This window comes from Drosophila albomicans, chromosome 2L (assembly GCF_009650485.2).
Source record: "Drosophila albomicans strain 15112-1751.03 chromosome 2L, ASM965048v2, whole genome shotgun sequence".
Taxonomy (NCBI): Eukaryota; Metazoa; Arthropoda; class Insecta; order Diptera; family Drosophilidae; genus Drosophila; species Drosophila albomicans.
The window spans coordinates 1213499-1236411 of record NC_047628.2 but is presented as its reverse complement, the minus strand read 5'-3'; the positions used below and the strand labels follow the sequence as shown (position 1 = coordinate 1236411).

Sequence of the window (22913 nt, the reverse complement as noted above, 5' to 3'; positions counted from 1 at the left end):
CTTGTCACTTTTTGAAAGAAAGTTGATCTTTCCAAAGAGTTTTAAAAAAAGGTTCAAATTGTATCTGTGAGAGTCCATATACATGTTGTAGATTTGTCAATTCTGAATTAATATGTAAGCTCATTATGCGTTTTTTGCGTAATTTGAATTATTATGCAACATCTTAATCAGCAGAACTGGTAGAAGTGTGGCGTAAGCAAGGGAGCTTCTGCGAGAAACGAAATGCCATATACACTTTCATAACAGTTATGCCTCTTCGTCTGATCGATTCGTCCGGTAATATATTATGGAACAATCAAACTCCGCAGAGTATACAGTTTTGCAGACCGTTAAAACTGCAGTTTCTTAAAGAATCCACAAAAGTTGTTGATGAGAACATACGTATGGAAAGGGAAATCATTGCATTAAATTATATTAAAGGCAATGTATATACAATGTGAGGTTTAGCTTCTATTTGGCTGTAATTGATGTAAAGTGCTAAATGCCCTAACAAATACGAAATCTTACCAAGCTTGCCCAATCTGCACTGCGACACCTAAAGATTTTCTTGGTAACAAAAATTTGAAGTCAATGAAATTTGTTCCCATTATCCACAATCTAAAACACGGTTTAAGTCCATTACATTATTGGATTAGGTTTTTCGAATTCGTACTTCACGCTGGGTATAAAATGGATGTGAAGAAATGGCGTATATCAAGCCAAGACGATAAAAGCATTGTGTTGCACAAAAAAAAATATATTCAGCGAATGTTTTATGAAATGCTGTCCCTGAAAGTTGACCAACCTAAACAGGGAGGATTCGGAAGTACAAATGTTGGGAATACTGCATGCCGTGCATTCAAGAAATATGAAGCTTTCGCAGAAATAACTACCGTCGATACACAACTTATTTTTAACATGAGAAATATACTTATATCATTATCCTGTCAGCTGCCAATAAATGCCGAAAAATTTGAAGAACTTTGCCATCAAACTGGTCACCTAATAATTAAAAAATATCCATGGCTACCAATGACAGCGACGTTCCACAAGATTCTTGTCCACTTAAAAGTTATATTGGAAAACACTGTTATTCTGGTGAGGAAGCAGCTGAATCCAGAAATAAAATATATATAACCGACAGACTCCACCATGCAAGGAAAAACAGCCGAATTAACAACTTTACAGATGTTTTCCACAGAGCAATGGATACTTCTGACCCCATAATCTCATCCTTAAATTTGAAAAGGCGGATCCAAAAACACAAGAGACTTCCTTTGCCAGTAGAAGTCATCCAGCTGTTGGCTTGTGAAGTTGAATCTGCAGATGAGTCTGCAAATGATATCGACGCAAGGGAAGACGACAATGCATATTTTTTTTATAATCATAATGAAGTTGATGACAATGATGAAGTTGAAAATAAATACGTAGAATAATAAAAAAAAAAATTTTTTTTCTTGAATAATCCATATTTATTATCCGATCTGGACTAAATTTAGATATTCGTCTTTTTTCGATTTCTGTGGGCGGAGGGGGGCGTTGACACTCCTATTTTTTATAATACCTTTCTATAGTAATAACCTTCATTATACAAGAAACCTTCATTCAAAAATCTTGTTAATTTCAATAATTTTAATTTTGGCCACGAAAACGGGTTAAATTCAATTCAATAGTGCACTGGAGCTTAGAGTGCTTCGTATGTGTGTGAGTGCATTATAAGTTAGCAAAAGAAGAAGAATTGCCAGTCACTCAACATTCTCATCTAGAGAGTCCGATGAACGATTTTCCGTTATCGCGCCAAGAACTGGAAAAAAGATTCCAAAAACCTTTCCGCTTGCCTTGATGTTAAAGCACACAAAGTCATACATATAACCCTTCGTAATTTTGCAGTCCCGTCCGACATAGTTCTTGATGTCCAAGAGACTAGTGAAAGTCATCACCAGTTTGTTTACTCCATGAAAGGAGACATGATGCGGGAAGGAAGAGGAGGTGAGAAATCACCCAGTTCAATTGGAGGATTAAAGGATTGTGTTCATCATATGTTAAAGGGGCGGACGATCTAACGTGCTCGCAAAATTGAATGACGCCCTTTTTTTTATCAAGAAACAGATGTATATAAAGAATGCGGAGAGAAGCACACTAAATAGTTTATACCCGATTCTGAGCTTGTAGAATGGGGTTCCCTTTAGCTTATGCAGGCTCATAATATAGAAGCTGTAAGAATCTGGAAGCGAACATTTCTGTGCCAAGTGCCGTTAACCGAATGGACTTTAGCAACCCACAAAAGTTGTCGAAAAATCCGTGCAATTGACTTTTTGCACCGAGTTGGAACTTGACCCACCAGAGTATGCGCATTACTACTATAAGAAATCACGTCTCTCTTCGTAAATGATGGTTTGGACACCATCTCAGAGAAGACGAATAATTCATCAGACGTTGAAAGTCTTGGCGACACTTACTTCATCGATGGCGAGAAAGTCTGTACAGAGCAAGTGTTCCTTGTAATCCCCTTCAACAAATTCTTTGTGTTTTAGGCCCACTTTCCACTTTGCTTAAAAGGAACACTCGGTAGGACATCATCAACGTGAATGTAATTGGCAAGAGGTTACCGGTCGCGTGAATCACTCGCAAGTTGATAAAAACGAATTGAAAGAGCCTCGATTGCAAGATCTGGATAGTTAGATCTGATTAAGATTATTGGCTCAGTATCAACTCTTCCCGCTTAAAGTTGGGTTGGAGGCGTTGAACATACCGCGAACCTTCGTGGTTGTACAGTCTGTCTTAAAGACAGCACACTTTCTCAAATATAAATTGTCAAAGCTTGTTGGATCGACTTGCGACATATGACCAAAGACCAGACAATAACGGAATCATACTGCTGATTTACTTTCTTTACTTTTACCAGCCGAAGATCCCCCGCTATCTCCTAAACACTGATGGCATTATCTTTAACATTTCCCAAAACCTTTCTGATACTGCCAAATTAAATAACATAAAATCTCACATCCCAATAGCACAGGTTGAACATACTATACACTAAACGAATCTAGGGTTGGAGAAACAAGCAAAATTGTTTTTGTTTCGCATGCAAATCGAAGCCCATATGCAATGGCACTAACGAATCTAGGGTTAATGGTCAGCTTATTCCGACCGGAAGAGTAAAAATATGCTTCAAGGAAGCAGAGATTCCCAAAGAAATAAAGCTCGTATATTCCAAAATGTCTGTTGAACCGTTCGTATACTTTTGCCAATGTTTCTGCTGTTTTGTTTGTAGTCACTTGGCTAAGCATTGGAAGAGCAACGCCTGATGAAGCATCTGATGTGATCGATTGCGCCTGACCCTAATTGTCCAGCTAGGAAAAAAGAATACTCTGCAAAAAAATTATGGCTACTGAAAATATTTCTAGAAAAGACGCAAACATTTTACAGAGAGCTACGTCTCCTTCGCTTGATGCGTTAAATTTCCCTCAGTTAACCAAACACTTTGCAGGCAACCCCAGATCGGCCAGATCCAATTATTCTAGCAATAAAATTAGCATCCAGCCCAAATCTAATCTTTGCTGAGGAGAAGCTCAGAATGGTAGGCAGCAAAATTGCAACCTTTGTTACAGAGTGCAGAGAAGATACCATTAGTCTTTTTTCAGCATTGTGGAACTAAGGGATTTCGTAAATTCTGCCAAGGCAGATGAGATAGATGCAAGGAAAATAGCTAGTAAACTTTCCCTTGAATATATTTCCTCATCATAAAACAACAATAAACAACTTCTTTATATGTATCTCATCAACAACAACTTATATATAGCTATACTGTCAGTAATTTGGGTTAAGAACAAAAGAAACTGTAGCATACCAAATTATAAATTCTGTTGCAAGCTTATGAAATCCAAAGTCATAACGATAAATTTAAATATCTTTAATATTTACTCCTCCCCCTCCACCTCTGCTGCGAACAAATAACCCTTCATTAGTCGCGGGAGACATAAACGCCAAGTCAACATCCTGCCAAGTCCAAGCTCCGACTCCAAAGGTTACCTCGTGGAGGATGCTGCCATGGACGCGAGCTTTATCTGCCTTAATGATGGCTCCCCACACTCACTTACAAACAATATTAAATGGTCAGCGCATGATGTGAGGATTACAAACAGTCCTCATTTTCCAAAATTTTACACAACCTGAGCGGGAGATGCTTAACAAGAAATGGAGAAGCTGTAGAAGAATTAGAGTAGTCCCCATTCCCAAGAAAGGTTCGGACACCCCCATAGTCAGCAACTACAAACCAATCTGCCTTTTGAGTGTCCTTTTCAAAATAGTAGAGGGACTAGTAAAGCAAAGAATGGAGGAGCACTTTTGCACAAACACGATAATCCCAGAGAGAGATCATATGCATTTCGCCGTCATATATCTACTGCCTTGTGCACCAACGATCTGATCAACTAAATTTAATCGCTAAAGTCCAAGCTATACTAAGAATTAATAGCCTGTCTAGACATCAAGGAGGCATTTGACTGCGTGAACATAGACATCCTCCAGACTAAGCTTGATGAATTGGGTTTTGATAGGCATCTAGTCAATTGGATAGCAAGCTAGTTACGTAGGAGGACTCAAATCAAAGGAAATTGTGAAGTGACGATAAGTAAAGGTATGTGCCAAGGTAGTTGCCTCAGCCCAACTTTTTTTTTTACTCGCTACCCTTAGGGTAGAAGGGTATTATAACTTTGTGCGGCAAGAAATGTATGTAGCTGGTAGAAGAAGGCATCTCCGATCAGCGTCAACAGCCGATACCTAGCCACGTCCGTCTGACCGTATGAAACACTGGATCTCAAAAAACGATAAGAGATAGAGCTATAATTTTTTCGATAGCATTTTATTTCAAATTTTGCCGCGCCCACTTCCGCCTCCGCAAATTAACCAAAATCGAATGATTAATAATTTTAAAGCTAGAGTCGCGAATTTACATACAATATACACAATAGAACCTATAGTAATTGTCATTCCTGAAAATTTGGTTGCGATCAGATAAAAATTGTCAAAGTTATTAAAGCAATTCTTTTGTATGGACAAAAAGGCCTACTTACTAGGGGTCTTAGTTAGTTTGATTGAGAATCTGGTATATTGTGACGTCTATGGTATATTTTGAATGCGGTCCTATATTGATACACAACATATACTGTTTGGCATATTTTTAGAATTTTTACATTATTTTTTTTTTTATTTTGGTATATTTTGAGAATACCGCAATTTTTTGCTTTTATTCAAAATGGGTAGCATGAGCAAACTCGACTGTAGCTTTCTTATTTGTTTTAACTTGTACACTACAGGACAACAGGCAAAATGGCCCCAAGTCTATTCCTACACGCGGACGATTTTTGATACCCGCTACCCATAGGGTAGAAGGGTATTATAACTTTCTGCCGACAGGAAATGTATGTAACAGGTAGAAGGTGGCATCTCCGACCCTATAAAGTATATATATTCTTGATCAGCGTCAACAGCCGAGACGATATAGCCATGTCCGTCTGTCCGTCTGTGTGTCTGTCCGTAAGAAGCACTGGAACTCAGAAACTATAAGAGATAGAGCTATAATTTTTTTTTGACAGCATTTGTTATGTTTGCACGTAGATCAAGTTTGTTTCAAATTTTTGCCACGCCCACTTCCGCCCCCGCAAGCGTAATTTTAAAGCAAGAATTCCGAGTTTTGGTATATATAATAACTACTACAGTAGTTATGATTTCTGAAAATTTGGTTGTGATCAGATAAAAATTGTGGAAGTTATTAAATAAATACTTTTGCATGGGCAAAAACGCCTACTTACTAGGGGTCTTAGTTGCTTTGGCTGACAATCTGGTATATTGTGCCGTCTATGGTATATTTTGAATGCGGTACTATATCGATATACCAAATATACCATTTGGTATATTTTTGGTATCTTTGTAGTATATTTGGTATATTTTGAGAAAATACCGCAAAATATATTTCTTTTATTCAAAATGGGTAGCGGGTATCTCATAGTCATAAATTAGCATTACGAGCATAGTTACAGCTGTGTCTCAAGCATTTAAGCTTTAAAAAGTTTAGTTATTGTTTTTACCGAGTAGATTTGCTAACTAAAAGTCACTTTAAATTTCAACTAATTGTGTATTATTTGATTTAATTTTATTAACTTGATTGTCAATTTAGTGCTTTTTTAGGCGAACACAGAAAAAAATATTAATGAGAATTTGCAAAACGAGTCGGGTAAATCATTCAACGATGCTCTTTAACCGTTTGATAATCAAATTGATGGTCTGATCAATAATACAAGATTTTCCCTAGCTGACAATATTTATTAAACAATTAGTTTAGGTTGAGTATCCCGTACATATTATATTATATGCTTCTTAAAAAAATTAAAATAATGTTTTAATTATTCTGTGTATTGTTTATTTTTTCCTTTGTAATATTTTAACAAAATCGTTTTGAGCACTTATATATACATATTGGTAATTTATTTCTTCCTCATTCTTCGACTTAAATTGACTTCAGCTACCGTATTTTATCTGTAATTTCCAAGAGTTGTCACTCAGACCTCCGTGAAGAATCTTAAGGATCGGCTCTCAAAGGTTACCTATGTATTTAAAATATTTTATATTGGAATTTATAACATTTACACTGCTTATGTGCTTGTGCTTAGCTTACAAATGCCTCTTTGGTCCTATTGGTAATTTTATTTGGGGTGTTTAATTTTATTTGTTAAATAATAGCTAAAAACTAATCAGCTCATGTTTTATTTGCTGTATGTACAAATCGCAGTTTTGACCTTACAAATAGACAAAGTGGCCAAGTCCTTCAGCTGGATTGTTGTTAACTACCTCTGCTGTCAATTTGCCTCTTGCTGACGGCATCACTGTCGATGATGTTAAAACTGTTGTTCTGGCGTTTAATCGATTGCTTGCTTCATCGATTGGTAAGATTTGATTATATAGTCCGTTGGGTGCATATCTAGCATTTATGTGGATATCAAGCAGTTTCTTGTCTTTACCCAAAGAAGAGAACGTGTGTCCTGCTGTACGAATTTCTCGTATGTTGTAAACGGGACTGTACGCTCGAACTTGAGGAGACAATGCTCGGTAATTGTTGTTACTGTCCTTTGCTCCGGCATTAACGGGGGCAGGTACGGATCGTTGGTAGAAATTGCGGTATAAAGCACACTCTGTGGAGTTGTCTGATGAGCCAGAGCTACTAGCGCATTCGTCATCCTCGGCACTGCTGCAACTACGCACTTCGTCGGATAAGGACAGTTCGGACTCCATTGAAAGCTCTAATAGGCTGCTAGCATCAGCACAATATTCTTCAACTTCATTGGATACTGATACGGCCTGGCTCTGGCTGATAGCCTGATTAAGATCGGCCAACAACTGACGGCGACGAGAATAGTTGGGTGTCCTACGAATGAGGAAGTGACAGTTCTCATTCCGACGCAGACGTTCTGCTTGGGCTTGTAGGGGCAAATCGTCGGGATGCAGCTTTCGCTGGTACTCCTGCCCAGGACAGACTTCGTAAAGAGAGAAGCACTCAACTGGCTCAAGGGAGCTATAACAGGCTAGCAAAAGCTGTAGAAGCTCATCGCAGTTTGTCTCTTTACTGATCACCAGCGATTTGTACTGCGAGCTCGGGTGTAATGCCGAGGTGTGAACCCGTATTAGTCCGCCAGGCTTGATCTGCAAGCAGAATCGCGATTCACCTTTTGGGTGGCACGCTTGCATAATGGCTGGTCGTGTGTCTTCATCAAGCGTTAAGATAGTTTTCACTCCGGCACGCCTTACAGCCACCTCCATGGAGAGATAGAAAAGTCGTGGATCCCGATGATGCATCTTGAGGCTTTCGGAAAGAATTGTCCAGTTAGTAGTCGCACAGTAAATTGATGGAAGCGTACTTACCGTTTCAAGAGCTGAGTGATTACCTCCTTGCTTGTTGTGTCCCACTGTATGCCAAGCGTCTTGTACTCAATGTCAATTTTCAAATAGTTTGTATAGACTTTGATGGTTGTCTGCATAGAATTGTAAAAATAAAATGTGTATTAGTGTCGTGCTGCATGCGTACAGGGTTAAGGATGTGAAACTAACTTGTGGGAGTTGCTCAGTAAGACTTGAGTAGCTCGAGGCTCGTGATGGTGTTCTTTGCAGTTCTAATGACGGATCGGAACTATCGCAAATGGAACTAGCGCATAATGAAACATTACTAGAAGAGCGCAGAGACACTGTGTCCGAGCGATTTCGCATTGGCGAGATTTGAACGTGTTTCAGCATCTGAAATGAATAAAGTGATGAGAGGTTAGAAACTTAAAATTTTTGGGTCTACCAAATTATTCTTCTTTTGTAATAAGCGCATTCTTGTTGACATAATCCATTTCGAAAACCTTCGCTTGAAATTTTCATTTTTTGCCCAAATTGATTTTTCTAACACCCGACTTCGGCAATTCGACAACCTTGCCGTAATAATAACTTCATATGTCCACTGCACATATTATTACGGTGGCTTGTTATTATTCACTAATGCATAACTCTAGAGTAAGTCTGATATGGTAGAGACTACGATGCCGAACTAAACGAAGGCACCAATCACATATACGGATCCAACTGAGCATTTAGCTAGCTGTCAACTGTTAACAGCAGACAGACCGGATTTACTTCATAGCGTATGCAAAGGCATATGTGGGCTCCAGTGGCCCTCCGAATAAGCCTTGTGTCTCTCTCTTTACTCTGTTTTATTTCCTATTTATGGCGGAAAGCGTTGCTCTGTGTTCCATGACACGGACAGCCGGGCCCTTTCATTAATTTCAATATACGTATCTTTCACACACACCCACACACAAACTACACACCCATAGTTTCATTCTTCTGGAGATGGTCGCTGCTATGCATGGGCCCGCTTTGTATGCATCACTGACACAACATCAGAGAGAGGAAGTATATGCACTCACTTCAGTTATCTCACTAATTCGCTGGCAGTGCTACATTGATCCGGATGTTGTAACTTCATTAACCACTAACGATGATAAAATTACAGCTGATGCCAACGAGGAGCACTACAAAAAGTATGATCAAATGACATTTCCACAGAACAAGCAAGAAAACAAGTACAAAATAAATAAATGTACAGAAAAAAAAGTTTAAATTAAATTTGGTTGTAAAAGGAACCATATATATTAATATATAACGTTACACACATCGTAAGATCGTAAAAATACGGACAAATCTTAAAAGAATATGAGATCGGTGATAACAGCCTCTGTGATGAGTAAGGCCAGGAATGAACCAATAAAAGAATATACAATTCATTCATTATAATCAGAGCTTACCTGTCCACAAATTAAATAATACTGAATTTCAGTTTAGGGAATTCACATAATTGTGAAGAGAGTAGTTTGGAATCGACATATGTATCAAACTTTCCACTTATGTGAGTTAAAGTGGAAGCCATAAATGTCATAAGAAAAAGCAACACTAACTGCTTTAGGAGGAAGGGTTTCTTTATGAAAGAGTACTCGATACATGAAACAAATCGTCTTAATGGTAATGTCAGTGACAGTACTGACGGAAGCCATAAACTAAGAAATAAAATTAAATCAATTTTCGATCTAAATGCTTTCGTGGTATTGAGACGAAAAATAAGCACAATATAGCCTTGTGTGTATCGTAGTCTCTTTAAGTTGGCGTATTAATTTGAAATTTCTATCAAATATTTGTTGTCAATGGGCTCGTTAAAATGATAAATAGTGAATTTTGGACAGGACTAGTGTACGAGGGTTGCTGTTTATATTTCTGGCCTTATAATGAAAATGCGCACATTTATTATAAAAAATTGATTTATTGTTTTTAACAGTATTCTCTAGTAAGATTTATACACTTTTGAATGCACTCAAACCAATTGTCGAAGCATTTTTTCCACTCTGATTGAGGCACCTCCAAAACATGGTTTTTGAACGCTTTAACAGCATCTTCTGGCATCGAAAATCGTTGACCTCGCATTTTTTCCTTTATGTGCGGGAATAAAAAGAAGTCATTGGGTGCCGAGTCAGGGCTGTACGGCGTGTGACCTATAAATTCCACGTTTCGACCGGAAAAAAAGGCGCGGATTTGAGCTGGTGTGTGAGAGTTCGCGTTGTTATGGTTCAGAATGAAACAGGCGGCCATTTGCTTCGAAGTGCTTCTTCCACGAACAACTTTCGTTGGATTTGGCTCGTCGTCAAAGACCCACACGGTCGATTGCTGTTTTTTTCGGGCTTATGAGCATAAATCCATGATTCGTCACCTGTGACGAACTTATAAATGTATTTTAAAGCACTGAAAATTTATTTTTTCAAAATTTCTTCAAACCAATCCACACAAGTTTTTTTTTGAGCAGTTGTCAAATTGTGCGGGATCCAACGAGAACAAACTTTTTTAACGACTAGGTGTTCATGCAATAACGAATGTATTCTGGTGGAAGAAATGTCAAAGGATGCCTCTATCTCACGATATGTCACTTGACGATCTTACATTATCAGTTCACGCACGGCACCAATGTTTTCTGGCACAACGTCTGTTTTTGGACGACCTTCACGACCTTCGTCTTCCAGCGAGCATCAGCCACGATAGAATCCATTTAACCAGTTTTTCACAGGTTTAGGATGGCACTTCATCGCTTTACAAAGATTTAATTTCATCGATGAACTCTTGTCGTAATAATCCACGTCGAAAGTTGTGAAAAAATCATTGCTCGAAAGTGTTCACGAGTTAATTTCGATTTTTCTGCCGAGGTAAGTTTTTAATTAATCGTTTATCGATATCAAGCATGGTACACATGAAAAAGTTGTATGGAGCTTTTATCGATAAAAGTCCAAACTTTTTTTGGGAATTAGTCAATTGGTCCTAATATGGCTACAAGTGACCGAGGCCAGAAACTTAAATAGCAGCCCTCGTACTGGCTGTGTCCTGCGGACACAAAGCCATATATTATATTTACCATTTGCTTGAAAATATGAAATGTTGCTGCTTTTATATTGTCTTCTTATAAATCAGAAACCTTATATGTATGTATATATAAGAACAATAAAACAAAAAGATGACATTACGGAAAAAAGACGTTAACATAGACCTACATACCTAAATTTAATAATATGATTCAAAAAGCATTCAAATTCAAAAATTGAATTGCTAGTATACATAAGTAGCTAGTATTGAGGTAAAATAAAAGAAAGCTAATAGTCACGAATTTAATAATGAGTTAATAAGCCATTCATTTATTCATTCTTGATTTACAGCAAACAGTTTTTAAAAGTGGCTCATCTTCAAATAATATTTAATAATTTTTTTCAGTAATCCACTTTGCTCAGAAAGTTAGACTTCATAAATAGATGATTCAGTTAGTATAATATTGTTCTCGTATGATTATAACGATATTCGCATATAGTAGAATAATGAAATCCGGTATATTTTATTATTTTATTTAAGACAATTTTAACTATTATTTTGTATGCCAGTGCTTAAATATTATCATGGCCTTTTTGCAAGCTGCTGAATCTGTTTATTGCTTTTAACACCTTCGGGTCAGCATTTAAGCAAAACCAATTACAAACACGAACAAAGTTTCCCTGCAGTTCTGGAGGTGTCGATTGCCCTGGGTAAGTGCTTACCTCGCCGATCACTACATGGGTACTTACTAAAGTGACCCTATAGTAATCGAACGTCGAACCACCTAGTCGACTCGAGTTTGCGATTGGCGCTGGATAAGCGCTTACCTCGTCGATCACTACATGGGTACTTACTAGATTAACCCTATAGTAATCGAACGTCGAACCACCGAGTTAATAAATATATGCGCATTAAAGCATAAGTACAAAATAACGGCAAGCATCGCTTTTGTTTTTGTTATTTTGTGGAAAAAGTATACACAAGTTTAAAGAGAAAACTTCGATTATGCTTTACATCGCTGTTTGTTTACGCGTCTTTGTTTTATTTTGTGCTACTCTTTTACTCAAACGCAGCTGTGTTTCCTAGATGATGAAATTATTGCAAGCATTTGAGTTGAGAAGTGCAAAGCGGATCCGCGATCAATTATTAGGTGAGTTACTTAAAAAATAATTTATGTATGCATTATATGTTTAATGTGTAAAATATAAAATAAACAGATAATAAAAGAATTTCAAGCAGTTAGTATAATGCATAGTTCTACAGTGGAAAGCGACAATGTGCCTAAAGAAGAGGAAGTGGAAATTATGACAGAAAATCTACGTTATGGAAATAATGACAGGGGAATGCGGCCTAAAAAAGAAGACAATTTCTTTGGTGTTATGATCGGTGAGTATTTTAAAAGATAATTATTTAAAAATCATTATCCACTTTAATCTATTAAGACTTTTTAATCCTTTATTTCCAGATTCAATAACTGAGGACCAGTTGAGAAAGGCCTTGCAGCTCCAAAAAAAAAAAACCATATTTTAAAACTCAAGTTGCCTTAAAGTAATAAAAGTATCCGTCTTATTAAAATAAAGAAAAATTAAAATTAAATAAAAACTGTGATTGTAATTGTAAATTTTTTTTAAATTTATAATGGCCGACCCCTCCATGGGGTCCGATGTAAGCACTTATTTTACTGACCCTTCAATGGGGTCCCATGTAAGCACTTATTTTACCGGCCGTTCCATGGGGTCCCATGTAAGCACTTATTTTACCGGCCGTTCCATGGGGTCTAATGTAAGCACTTATTTTACTGACCCTAATATGTTGCACTATTTCACTAGTTCGTGGTAATCGAGGCGGTGGCGATTGACCCTATTTGCGGACATTTCATACAAAAACGGAAATTAAGAAACGCATGGCTAGACGCCACTTTGTAAGTAGTGACTGGCTCCTGGTAAGCGCTTATTTCACCAGCATCGAACTAGCGCTCAGAACTGCAGGGTTGTTTAAGAATAAAAGAAAACATTATTTTTCTTTAGCCTTTCTGCAGTTTTTAATTGTTCAAGTCATGCCGTCATGTTTAAGGTTTCTGCCAGTTAACGTTTGTAAATAATTTCAGAGTTTGAAAGAACTATGAAGATCTCTGTTAATCGTCTCAAGGTACTGCCTTTTGTTATACCGGCTACAAAAAGTACAAGAGTATATAAACTTTGCGATAATAACAGATAAAAGATTGTTAATGCAGGTTTTTGATATCTTCCTAAGGTATCTTTTAGATTTCTAAAGACAAATATTGTAAATATTTTCATATCTTCATGATTTCCACAAATAATAAATTGAAAACTTTTGTAAATATTCTCATATCTTCATGATTTCCACAAGCTTCATCGATATTGTTGAATTTGATGGCTAAGAATAAGTTCAGCCCACATAATAATTCTGGTCTTGATAACAACCCTGATCAAATTTCCAAAACAAAAGAGAAAACGGTAGTACTATATCGATATATCCCTTATAGCCTTCAGTATATTTCAGTATTTTTTCAGTTAATTTATTTGAATATTTCAAGCGTAATACGGCACATTAATTGAAAATGTGTAGCGGGTATCTCGCAGTCGAGATCATTCGACTATAACTTTCTTACTTCTTATTTCTATACTATATTCTTAAAACTACAAACACTATTGTGCGAAAATTTTAATCTCCGCCTACAGCTTCTCGCTGCACACCTGAAATGTGTAGATTAGAATCATAGTAGTCAGCTTTTTAGCAGCTTTATCACACAGCTGGTATGTTAATATGAATTTGTTTACTTAATGAAATTTTTATTTGAGTGAGTGTGGATAGTACGTCGTTGCAGTGTAGCACTGCAATCTGGAGAATTTAACTAGCTGAGAACCCTAATGAGAACCCCTGTTCAAATCTGAATAATAGCACAAATTGACAATAGGGATTTAGTCGGTATGTGCAAAGTGTACGCAGAAGCAAAGATAATTAAAAAAAAAAAACAAGTAAGAAAGTTACTGTCGAGTGTGCTCGACTGTGAGATACCCGCTACCCATTTTGAATAAAAGCAAAATATTGCGGTATTATTTTCAAAATGTACCAACAATTCTAAAAATATACCAAGTGGTATGTTTGGTATATCGATATAGTACCACATTCAAAATATACCATAGACGGCACAATGTACCAGATTGTCGACCAAATCAACTAAGAGACCAAGTAGGCGTTTTTGCCTATACAAAAGTTTTTCTTTAATAACTTCCACAATTTTTATATTATCGCAAACCAAAATTCGCAGCTCTATCTTTAAAAAATTACGCTTGTTATTCGATTTTTTTGTTTTGGGGCGGAAGTGAGCGTGGCAAAATTTAGAAACAAACTTGATCCGCATGCAAACATAACAAATGCTGTCGAATTATATTACAGCTCTATATTTTATAGTCTCGGTGATCCAGTGTTTCATACGGACAGACGGACATGGCTAGATCGTCTCGGCTGTTGACCCTGAACAAGAATATATATATACTTTATAGAGTCGGAGATGCCTCTTTCTACCTGTTACATACATTTCCTGCCGGCACAAGGTTGTAATACCCTTCTACCCTTTGGGTAGCGGGTATAAAAATTTTTAAAAGAACAACACACAATTACATACATATCTCGACATTTGAGTCTACGACTGAGACTTTCTGCATTTCGAGTATAACACACAAGCTCTCATTTTGTGTTTGCACTTTTATTTGCAAAGCTTATTTTAGAATGTACATTGTACAATACATATGTGTAAACGTTTTATACTGCAAGGAAACAACAAAATACTTAGCGAAGAGTTATAAACATATACATATCTACATATGTACATACATATGTATATCACTTTTGACATTGATCTTTGCAAAATAAGCCCATGTGCATTTGCAAACACATAAAGCGGTAGGTGGTAAGTCCAACAAAGACAGCCATGTCTCGAGACACAGGAGAGTGAGTGCGAGAGCACTGTTGTTGTACATAGTACTCATACACCGCCATGCATATATGTACATATGTTATACATATGTAACGTGCGTTAAATCAAACGATTTTTGCTTATGAGTAAAGTGCATTGTAAATTCGATTGATTAAATAAAATGATGATTAAAATGTTAATTAGACCAAATGAATGAATTTCTAGCGTGTCGGTCGGCTATGTGTTGATGAAATAGTGCTTAAGTAAGCATGGTGCCATATATTATCATAAAAATCTTGTAAGGACAAAATGTTTACAGCAACTGCCGGTCTCGCGTAGATGTAACATTGAGAAAAACGTGGGAAGAGTGAATACTAAAATTATTGTTAAAAGAAAATTAAATTAAATTTTAAGAAATGTATTGGAAATATAAAGTATTAAAATGCCAGCCTTTTCATGAAGTTTATCTAGAAAGTAAGATTCGCTTCAGACAAATACTTCAAATATCTACAAGGTAATCATGCCATCATTGAATCTGCGTGACAAGAAGCAATTAAAGTCGGACCGGGCTGGAGCCTTTAAATTAAGTGCATCCTTTGCCCATGCTTGGCCAAGATATGGCAGGAAGTTAAATTAGAATCACTTCCCATATAAAACTCATTAATTATTGGTTACTTGAGCTAAAACAGAAAGCTAAGCGGTTTTGAGGCCTAACATACGATGCTAGAAGTTCGTGGCGATAATGTGACTTCTTGAATTGACTTCCGTTGGGAAGTTCTTGCCCAGTAAAACGTGTTTGCCCCAACTCAAACTTAACTGAGGAATTTTCCTGCTTCATAAATTCTTTTAATGATTTATCTTTTGCAGCGCGCAGTTCAGTCTGAAACTGGTTCTCTACACATTTAGCATCCGGTGGCACGTTGAACACTTAGGGCGGAAACTGTAAAAAAATAACGTTATCGAGCCGACAGGTTGAATACTAAGACTCCGCAGTTTCTTATGATATTCTACAATATTATTGTTTGAATAAATGTAAAGACATATGTATTTTTCAACGTGAAATTATAATTTGCTTTACATGTCTCAGAACTGTTTCTTTATAAAGCTTTTATAGTATAAGCTTTTCGTAATCAAATGTCATTAAAAATTTCAATTCCTTACTTTGCACTACATTCATTCGAGTAACACCCGCCTTGCATTTATTTTGTGCTGTTAAAATTGGTTAGCGGGTATCTTACAGCTGAGCACACTCGACTGCAGCTTGTTTTTTTTTTTTTTTTTTGTGGATATGAGACGTATCCCAGTTGAGTGGTTCCATCGTCTCTTGAACACGTTTTGCTTTGAATTCAGATACATTACAAAGACAAACATTTTGGATTTCCTGTTAAAAATTTAACCTCTGTAATATAAAGTATATAGTGAGACTATACAGATCAACTTAATAATATTGTTGTGCACGCATTGATCAACTAATGGACGCAACAGCCGCAACTAAATGAATATGTCGTATATTATATTAGTATCTTTGCTGTATCCATTTTTCCCCACGGCATCATTCTGTTTGGCACTCAAAGTTTGCCATTTGTTTGAGTTTGCCTGCACGACATACACACGACAGTTGCCGCAGCACTGAAATATAGAAAACCATATGGAAAAATGTGAAGAGCGGAAAGAAAAACTCAGTTCTCAGATATAACGATATGCTTCAGATGCACACAGCAGCAAGACAGCTGACTTGCATCCTTGTCTATCCCAACCCAGTCATTGATAGTGACTGTGGGAATGTCGCTGTGAGAAATCTGAGTCGAGCAGCAGGGCATCTGTTTTAGTAATGTACACAGGCTGCTGTGGTAGTGGTAGCAGGTAGTCACCAAAGGAATAATGCATACACGTCACGAGGAAACTTGTGTGGAAATACAAACTGGAAATCGTATGGAAGCGAGGTGCATTTCTGTCTATCGAACTGCTGCTTGTGTGTTATTTTTTCGCGATTTCCGGTTCGAGTTTTGAGTTTTTGGTGCGGATGTTGCAGCCGTCTAGCTTTAACTCATCACGCTACTTTCTTGCAACAAGTGATCTTAACATACTCGAATTCACTTAACTTGAATTAATGACAACAAAGCCACGCCTAAGAATGGAGAGTTCAAGTTGAAAGGTTTTTCTACATTGCATTGTATTTATGCAAATCAAGTTTGATTTTAATTTTGGCCATGCCAAAGCTAGCCCCTCGGTACAAACCCAATAACTATTGTTGAAATGATTCCAAAGTCAATCAAAAACATAATATTAATTCAATATTATTAAATGTAGGTTGCACTGACAATATGACACTGTACGTAATAATATAACAACCGTGTGTAGATAGCAACTTTTTGCCCTTACGGACATTATTTCTGGACTATTAAGAATGAATGGGAATTAATTTTTATAAAATATCGTGATTTTGTTAGCATCTTTAAAATATTAAAGATAATATTGCCCCTAGAGGAAAACTCCAAGAAGTAATTCGTTTAGTCTTCTTCACAATTTCATAATTCGCGCTCTACTTCAATCCAAATGCGACATCTGGCAAACTCGTTTTCAGTTGTCCAGATAATGCTTAAATTCCAAAGTTCAACTTATTATTCTTTTTTGCGTCTTGTTAACAAAACGAAGTACAAATGAAATTACGCAATGTCCCTTGTTCATGTTGTTCGTGCTGCTAAGCAACAATTTGACTTATGCGGCTCTGCGTTAATAGACAAGACTTTACTCTCACTCTGAAGTCTTCTCGAAGACTTTGCTGTTGTATATGATAAATATGGTTTGCTATGCATGCTAACGAATATTAATATATGATATGTATATGAATACTTGTGTGCAGATATTGTACACACATAATACAATAACTTCATGTGGGAATTTAGGCTCGAAATGTTGCTCTGCTAACTCAACTTATAGCAGAGCAAGAGAATTGTCAGCATTGTAATATTTGTCGGATTCAACGAGCTTGCTTCGTCGCTGCCACAAGTTTTAAATTGAATTTAATGCTCCTCTCTCACAATCAGCAACACAGAAAACCTAATTCCAACTCCATGAGGACTCAGGTCTCTCTTATGTTATGTGTGTATATTATATACACATACTAAATACTTATAGTATAAAAACATTGAAGAGACACCAGGGTATTCCAATGCCTAAACAGTTCAACTTTAATCAAGAGTTGTCGAATCAGCAAGGGGCTGTTGAAAAACCCTATGTATGTACATATATACACACTTTATGTATGTACACACATATGTATATACATTGTATACCAAACGCGGTCACATATTCATCCAATGCATCTAATACTCTGGATAAACCCCAAGTAAAAGCTATTTTTGTTGTATTTATTAAATGATTAGAAAGAAAACAAATGACGATTTGTTAACTATTTTATTTATCAATTTACTTGGAAGTCTACAAAATTATTTAGTTTAATTTTTTTTTTAAATATTCAAGAGCAATTATCTATGAATACATCTTCTAAATAAAGAATCTCTGCAATGTAATGGAGCTTTGGCTCTGAGTTGATATTCGGTTGGTTTGCTAGAAACTCATACAATTTTCTAGTTGATTAAGACGCATGTTGCAAGCTGTATTGGAGCAGAAATAAACATTGCGATAGCGGCCGCATAATGTATAAAGTATTCTTAATCAGCGTCAGCATCTGTCTGACTATACGAGATTGGGCTGTAATTATTTTTTAAAAATACTATGTTTTAGATTTTTGTCACAGCGCCTTCCTGCTCCGCAAATCGAAAAAATTAAATAGAAAGTGCAAGCAAGAGTCGCGATTATTGGTGCACACAATTGGGTGCGATCAAATAAAAATTGGAGAAGTTATTTAGGAAATAATTTGTTATGGCAAACAACGGCTGTATTTTAGTAAATTTTGGGTATATACATTTGTGTTTTGCCTTTGTTGACAATGGGTAGCAGGTGTCCCACAGTCGAGCACATTCCTCTATAGTTTCTTACTTATTTTGTCACTCATACGACTTTAAACTGGGACGCTTCCGGTTTTAACCCTTTCAACAAACGGACATTAAGGCGACTGGAAAGCATATCGATTACTACAACGGGGCATGGTAATGAGCGAATAACAAACTAAAAGAAAGAGGCTAGGCTGTGCAAGGTGAAGAATTCGGTGGTAGAGTTACTGTTATTAAATCTCACAGCAAAAAAAATACTGTCAAGTCAATTAACTTGTCAAGAATTCTCACAATGCATTAAAGCAACAGCATTTCCCATGCCATATGCAAGGATTGCAGCTGGGAAACGTCGCATCACTGCACCACAGCACCACCGCACCGCATCGCATTTTGCGGTTTGCATTTATAGTGCCACCACGAAACCGAGAAACAGCAGACGAGAGTTTATTTGTGTTGTTGCTGTTGCTCTTTTTGTTATGGAAGCACGTAACATTGGGTGTGAGAATTTTCACTCTTTTTGTGGGCGACAACAAAGGGAAGGTTTGTTGTTTCAATGTTCCGTGCTCCGATAATGAATAAAATCTACATTATCCGGGCTTTTGCGAAAGTGTAACTAGTCTAACAAAAGGAAATCAGTTCCCTCAAAGCTCGAGTACTCGACCCTAATGAGTATAGCCCAAGCCAAGCCCATATTAAAATAATTACTTTCAATGTGAAGAAAAGATAATGTAGTGCTAAAGAGAAAAAGATTCACGTCGATGTTAGTTAATCCGCGAGAAGTATTCGTACATAAAAATTGCATAGTTTACCACTGAATCGCCATGATATGTACTTTCTCGAATATTGAAATGTTTATTACCTATTGATACTTGCATATGATAAGTCTACATTTTTCAACGACCATCAAGAAACTAAAGTCTAAAGATACTCACACCGATTTTAAATAAATGTAAAAAAATGGCAGTATTCTTAAAAAATACCAAACTAATACTGTAAACCAATTGGAATTATACCATAGAGTACAAAATATACCTGACTGTCAGCCAAAGCAGCTAAAACTCGATTGCAGTAGACTTAAATTGCCATACAAAAGTTTCTTTTTAATAACTGCTACCATTTTTATCCGATAATACTATAGTCATTATTGTTCTGCACCGAGATTCGCGTCTTTGCATTGAAATTTCGGTTGTTATGCCATTTTTTTCGATTTGTATCGATACAAATCGTCGACTTTATGGAAATATGTAGATATAAAATCTGCTTCAAGAGACATGTTCTTGGTAAATATTGATATCTAACGACTCAACAAATATAAACGCCATGCAGCGACTGTGCAAACATATTTATAAAAGTTGCTAAGTATTGCAATAATTTTGTAATTAAGTTCTTAATACAAGTTATTTTCAGGTTGCTTGAGAATTGTTAACAAATTCGAGTCAGCAAAAAGGCAATGCGAAAAGCAACTTGGCAATTGTCGAGCTCAGCGACAACAAAATGCCATTTCTCTATGCTATGAACATTGAGTATGTTTGTATGTATCTACGAGTTTCATTTGCTGATATCTCAATCTTCATTCCCCGTATTTGCTCTGCTGTTTTTGTTACGAGTGTACGAGTTTAAAATTTCGTTTTCAAGTTGTTGACTAAGCCAACTTTTAGCTGTAATTCAGCGAATTATGCAAATAATGAAATAAAAATAAACTACAAAAATACCCTCTTCGAGTCAGATAAATCGGAGACTAACGAGAAATGCAATACATACATGCATATGTAAGATGTCTGTGTGTAAAATAAACATGATTTGGACAGTTTAATTGTAAAGTCAACATTCAGTAGCCAGTTTCTGTGTGCACCGTTTAGTACTTTCTGATATCGTTCTATATCTTCAACGAGAACTATTCATTGTTCACAATTTTATAACCTCTCGATCTAATATGGAACATGTTGTGTTTGCAATTCGTGATTTTTATTAATCATATACGATAAACATATATAGTATATACCATGTACCTAAAATTGTTTTTAGTGGCATTTTGGAAGATAATACTAAATTCCTCATAGTCTTACCTTATAAGGTTTTGAAAGATCAGTTGTGTGTTTATCCAAGGTTATCCAAAAATATTAAATCATATGTCGACTTGAATAGATTTCGTTTTATAATTGAAAAATAAATTTCACCCTTAATAATTACACTTTATTACACTGAGATAGTTCTTTCTGGGGATAAATGTTCATAATGGTTTTCGATTTCGTCTAGGGCTTAGTCAGCGTTAATTTATCATGGGTCTTATTATTATGCATTATTTTTCAAAACAACATCCGTGCCGAAAAGTGAGTCACTGTACCGAGTATACCGAAAATCCTCAACAAAAAAAACAAATAAAAATTCAATAAACGAAGTATACTTTATTTTGGTAATGTTCTTTTCATATTTTGTAAAAACTGGAATATATTGCGATGGTAGAGCATAGAAACGATGAGATCAAACAATCGCAACTAACGACCGCACTCAATAACATTTAAAGAACAACTAAAGTCTGCCATCCGAACACCGAAGCAATGCACCAGCTCTGCCAACTCACCCAAACAAACTGCTCTCCTGCTCTAGCTTTATGCTCTTTCTTTTTGAGAGAGGTTCTCTCTCTCTCTCTCTCTCTCTCTCTTCTGTAATTCTCTCAAAGCGAAGCAGATCCTCAGCCATAAAAGAAACAAAAATAAAAACGAAACATTGACAAAGTTGGGGACTTGGCTCGATCGAGATTGTTTTACTTGTATTAAAAAGAGAAATTCATATTTGGCTCAATTTAAAATTTACTCCTATTGATGCGAGTTTCCCAAACTGCATATCGTGCACTCCTCCGCTCTTGAACTCACTCTTAAAGTGACTACATCATTATAGGTGCGCTCTTTGTCCAGTGTGTGTATGCAGTGGTTGCTATGAGTACGAGTATGTTACTGAACTGTGGGCGACTCTGTTTGGGCGAACTACATAGTTCCACTGGCATTCTCTTCGCTTTCAAAATATGTACATATGTATGTGTGTACATACCTAGCTAGCATGCAACGTGCCTCTGGAAAACGAGTTTTCAATTATAATTAAGAGTTCGTCCGGCGTGTGGGTTTTGCGTAAAGGTTGTTTTTGGGATGGTTTATTGAGAGAGGCAGTGCACCAGGGCGCACAGTGCGTGACCGAAACTCTCGGCACACCGGATGGGCTTGAAACATTAGTCACGTATGAATATAAATAGATTACGTATAGATGAACATACTTATGTGTTACTTACTTAAAGAAAATTGCCAGCTACATACATTTGATAAAACAGTTAGAGCTATAGAATACTCGCATTTACTCGTAGTTAGAGCTTTGAAATGTATAGTAGTGCACACACATAAAAACACAACCCCACTATCATTCATTTAGTCTAATAATGTTGACGCAGTATATTTCAAATTTTAAAATACAATTTCAATAAGTAAAAGAAATACATAAAGGAAAGTTGTGATTTGGTCAAATTGTCCTCAACTTATAACAAATGTTCGAAGCGGATATCTCACAGTCGAGCACACTCGACTAAAGCTTTCTCAGATGATAATGTAATAATGCCTTTTTGCTAGACAGAAACTAACATAATTTAAGCAAAGAAGACGTGATATCTTTTAGCTGCTACATAAACTCAAGTAATATGGTGTTATTAAAGCTCTTTCTCTTATAGTCTCTGAGATCTAGGTGTTCATACGGACAGACAAGCAGACAAAAATTGTTATTTCGTTTCGTCTGCTAACGCTTTTGAAGAATGACTCCTTCTGTATGTTACTTATGTCCATTGGTGGAGGCACGAAGCTATAATACCCTTCTACCAAATGGATAGCGGGTATAAATATTGTCTAGTTTAAATTCTTTAAACCATCATTCACAGGCGATTAAAAAAATACAATGCCCATATAGTGTATTTCCCACTAAAAACGAAAGCAAACATAAGAATAGAGTTTTGAAACATTTTGTTTTTGATGAGGGGCAATATTTTTGTTAAAATTCTAGTTTCTCTGAATATGGAAATCTCTAAAAGTTCTACGAACATCTCAAACAAAACTGTATTTGGTCTGGCG

The 22913-nt window shown here is 36.4% G+C and overlaps 1 protein-coding gene across 1 annotated transcript; it reads right to left on the bottom strand.

Annotated features, from left to right (window-relative positions):
• Positions 1–6369: 6369 nt before the first annotated feature.
• LOC117564899 (uncharacterized) lies at positions 6370–21339 on the bottom strand. The gene is made up of 4 exons (XM_034243851.2): positions 20874–21339; positions 8083–8265; positions 7897–8006; positions 6370–7837 (listed from the first exon to the last, which is right to left on the bottom strand). Exons 2-4 carry the CDS (start codon positions 8263–8265, stop codon positions 6778–6780), a joined length of 1353 nt encoding a protein of 450 aa, XP_034099742.1. The 5' UTR covers positions 20874–21339; the 3' UTR covers positions 6370–6777.
• Between the last annotated feature and the right edge of the window lie 1574 nt (positions 21340–22913).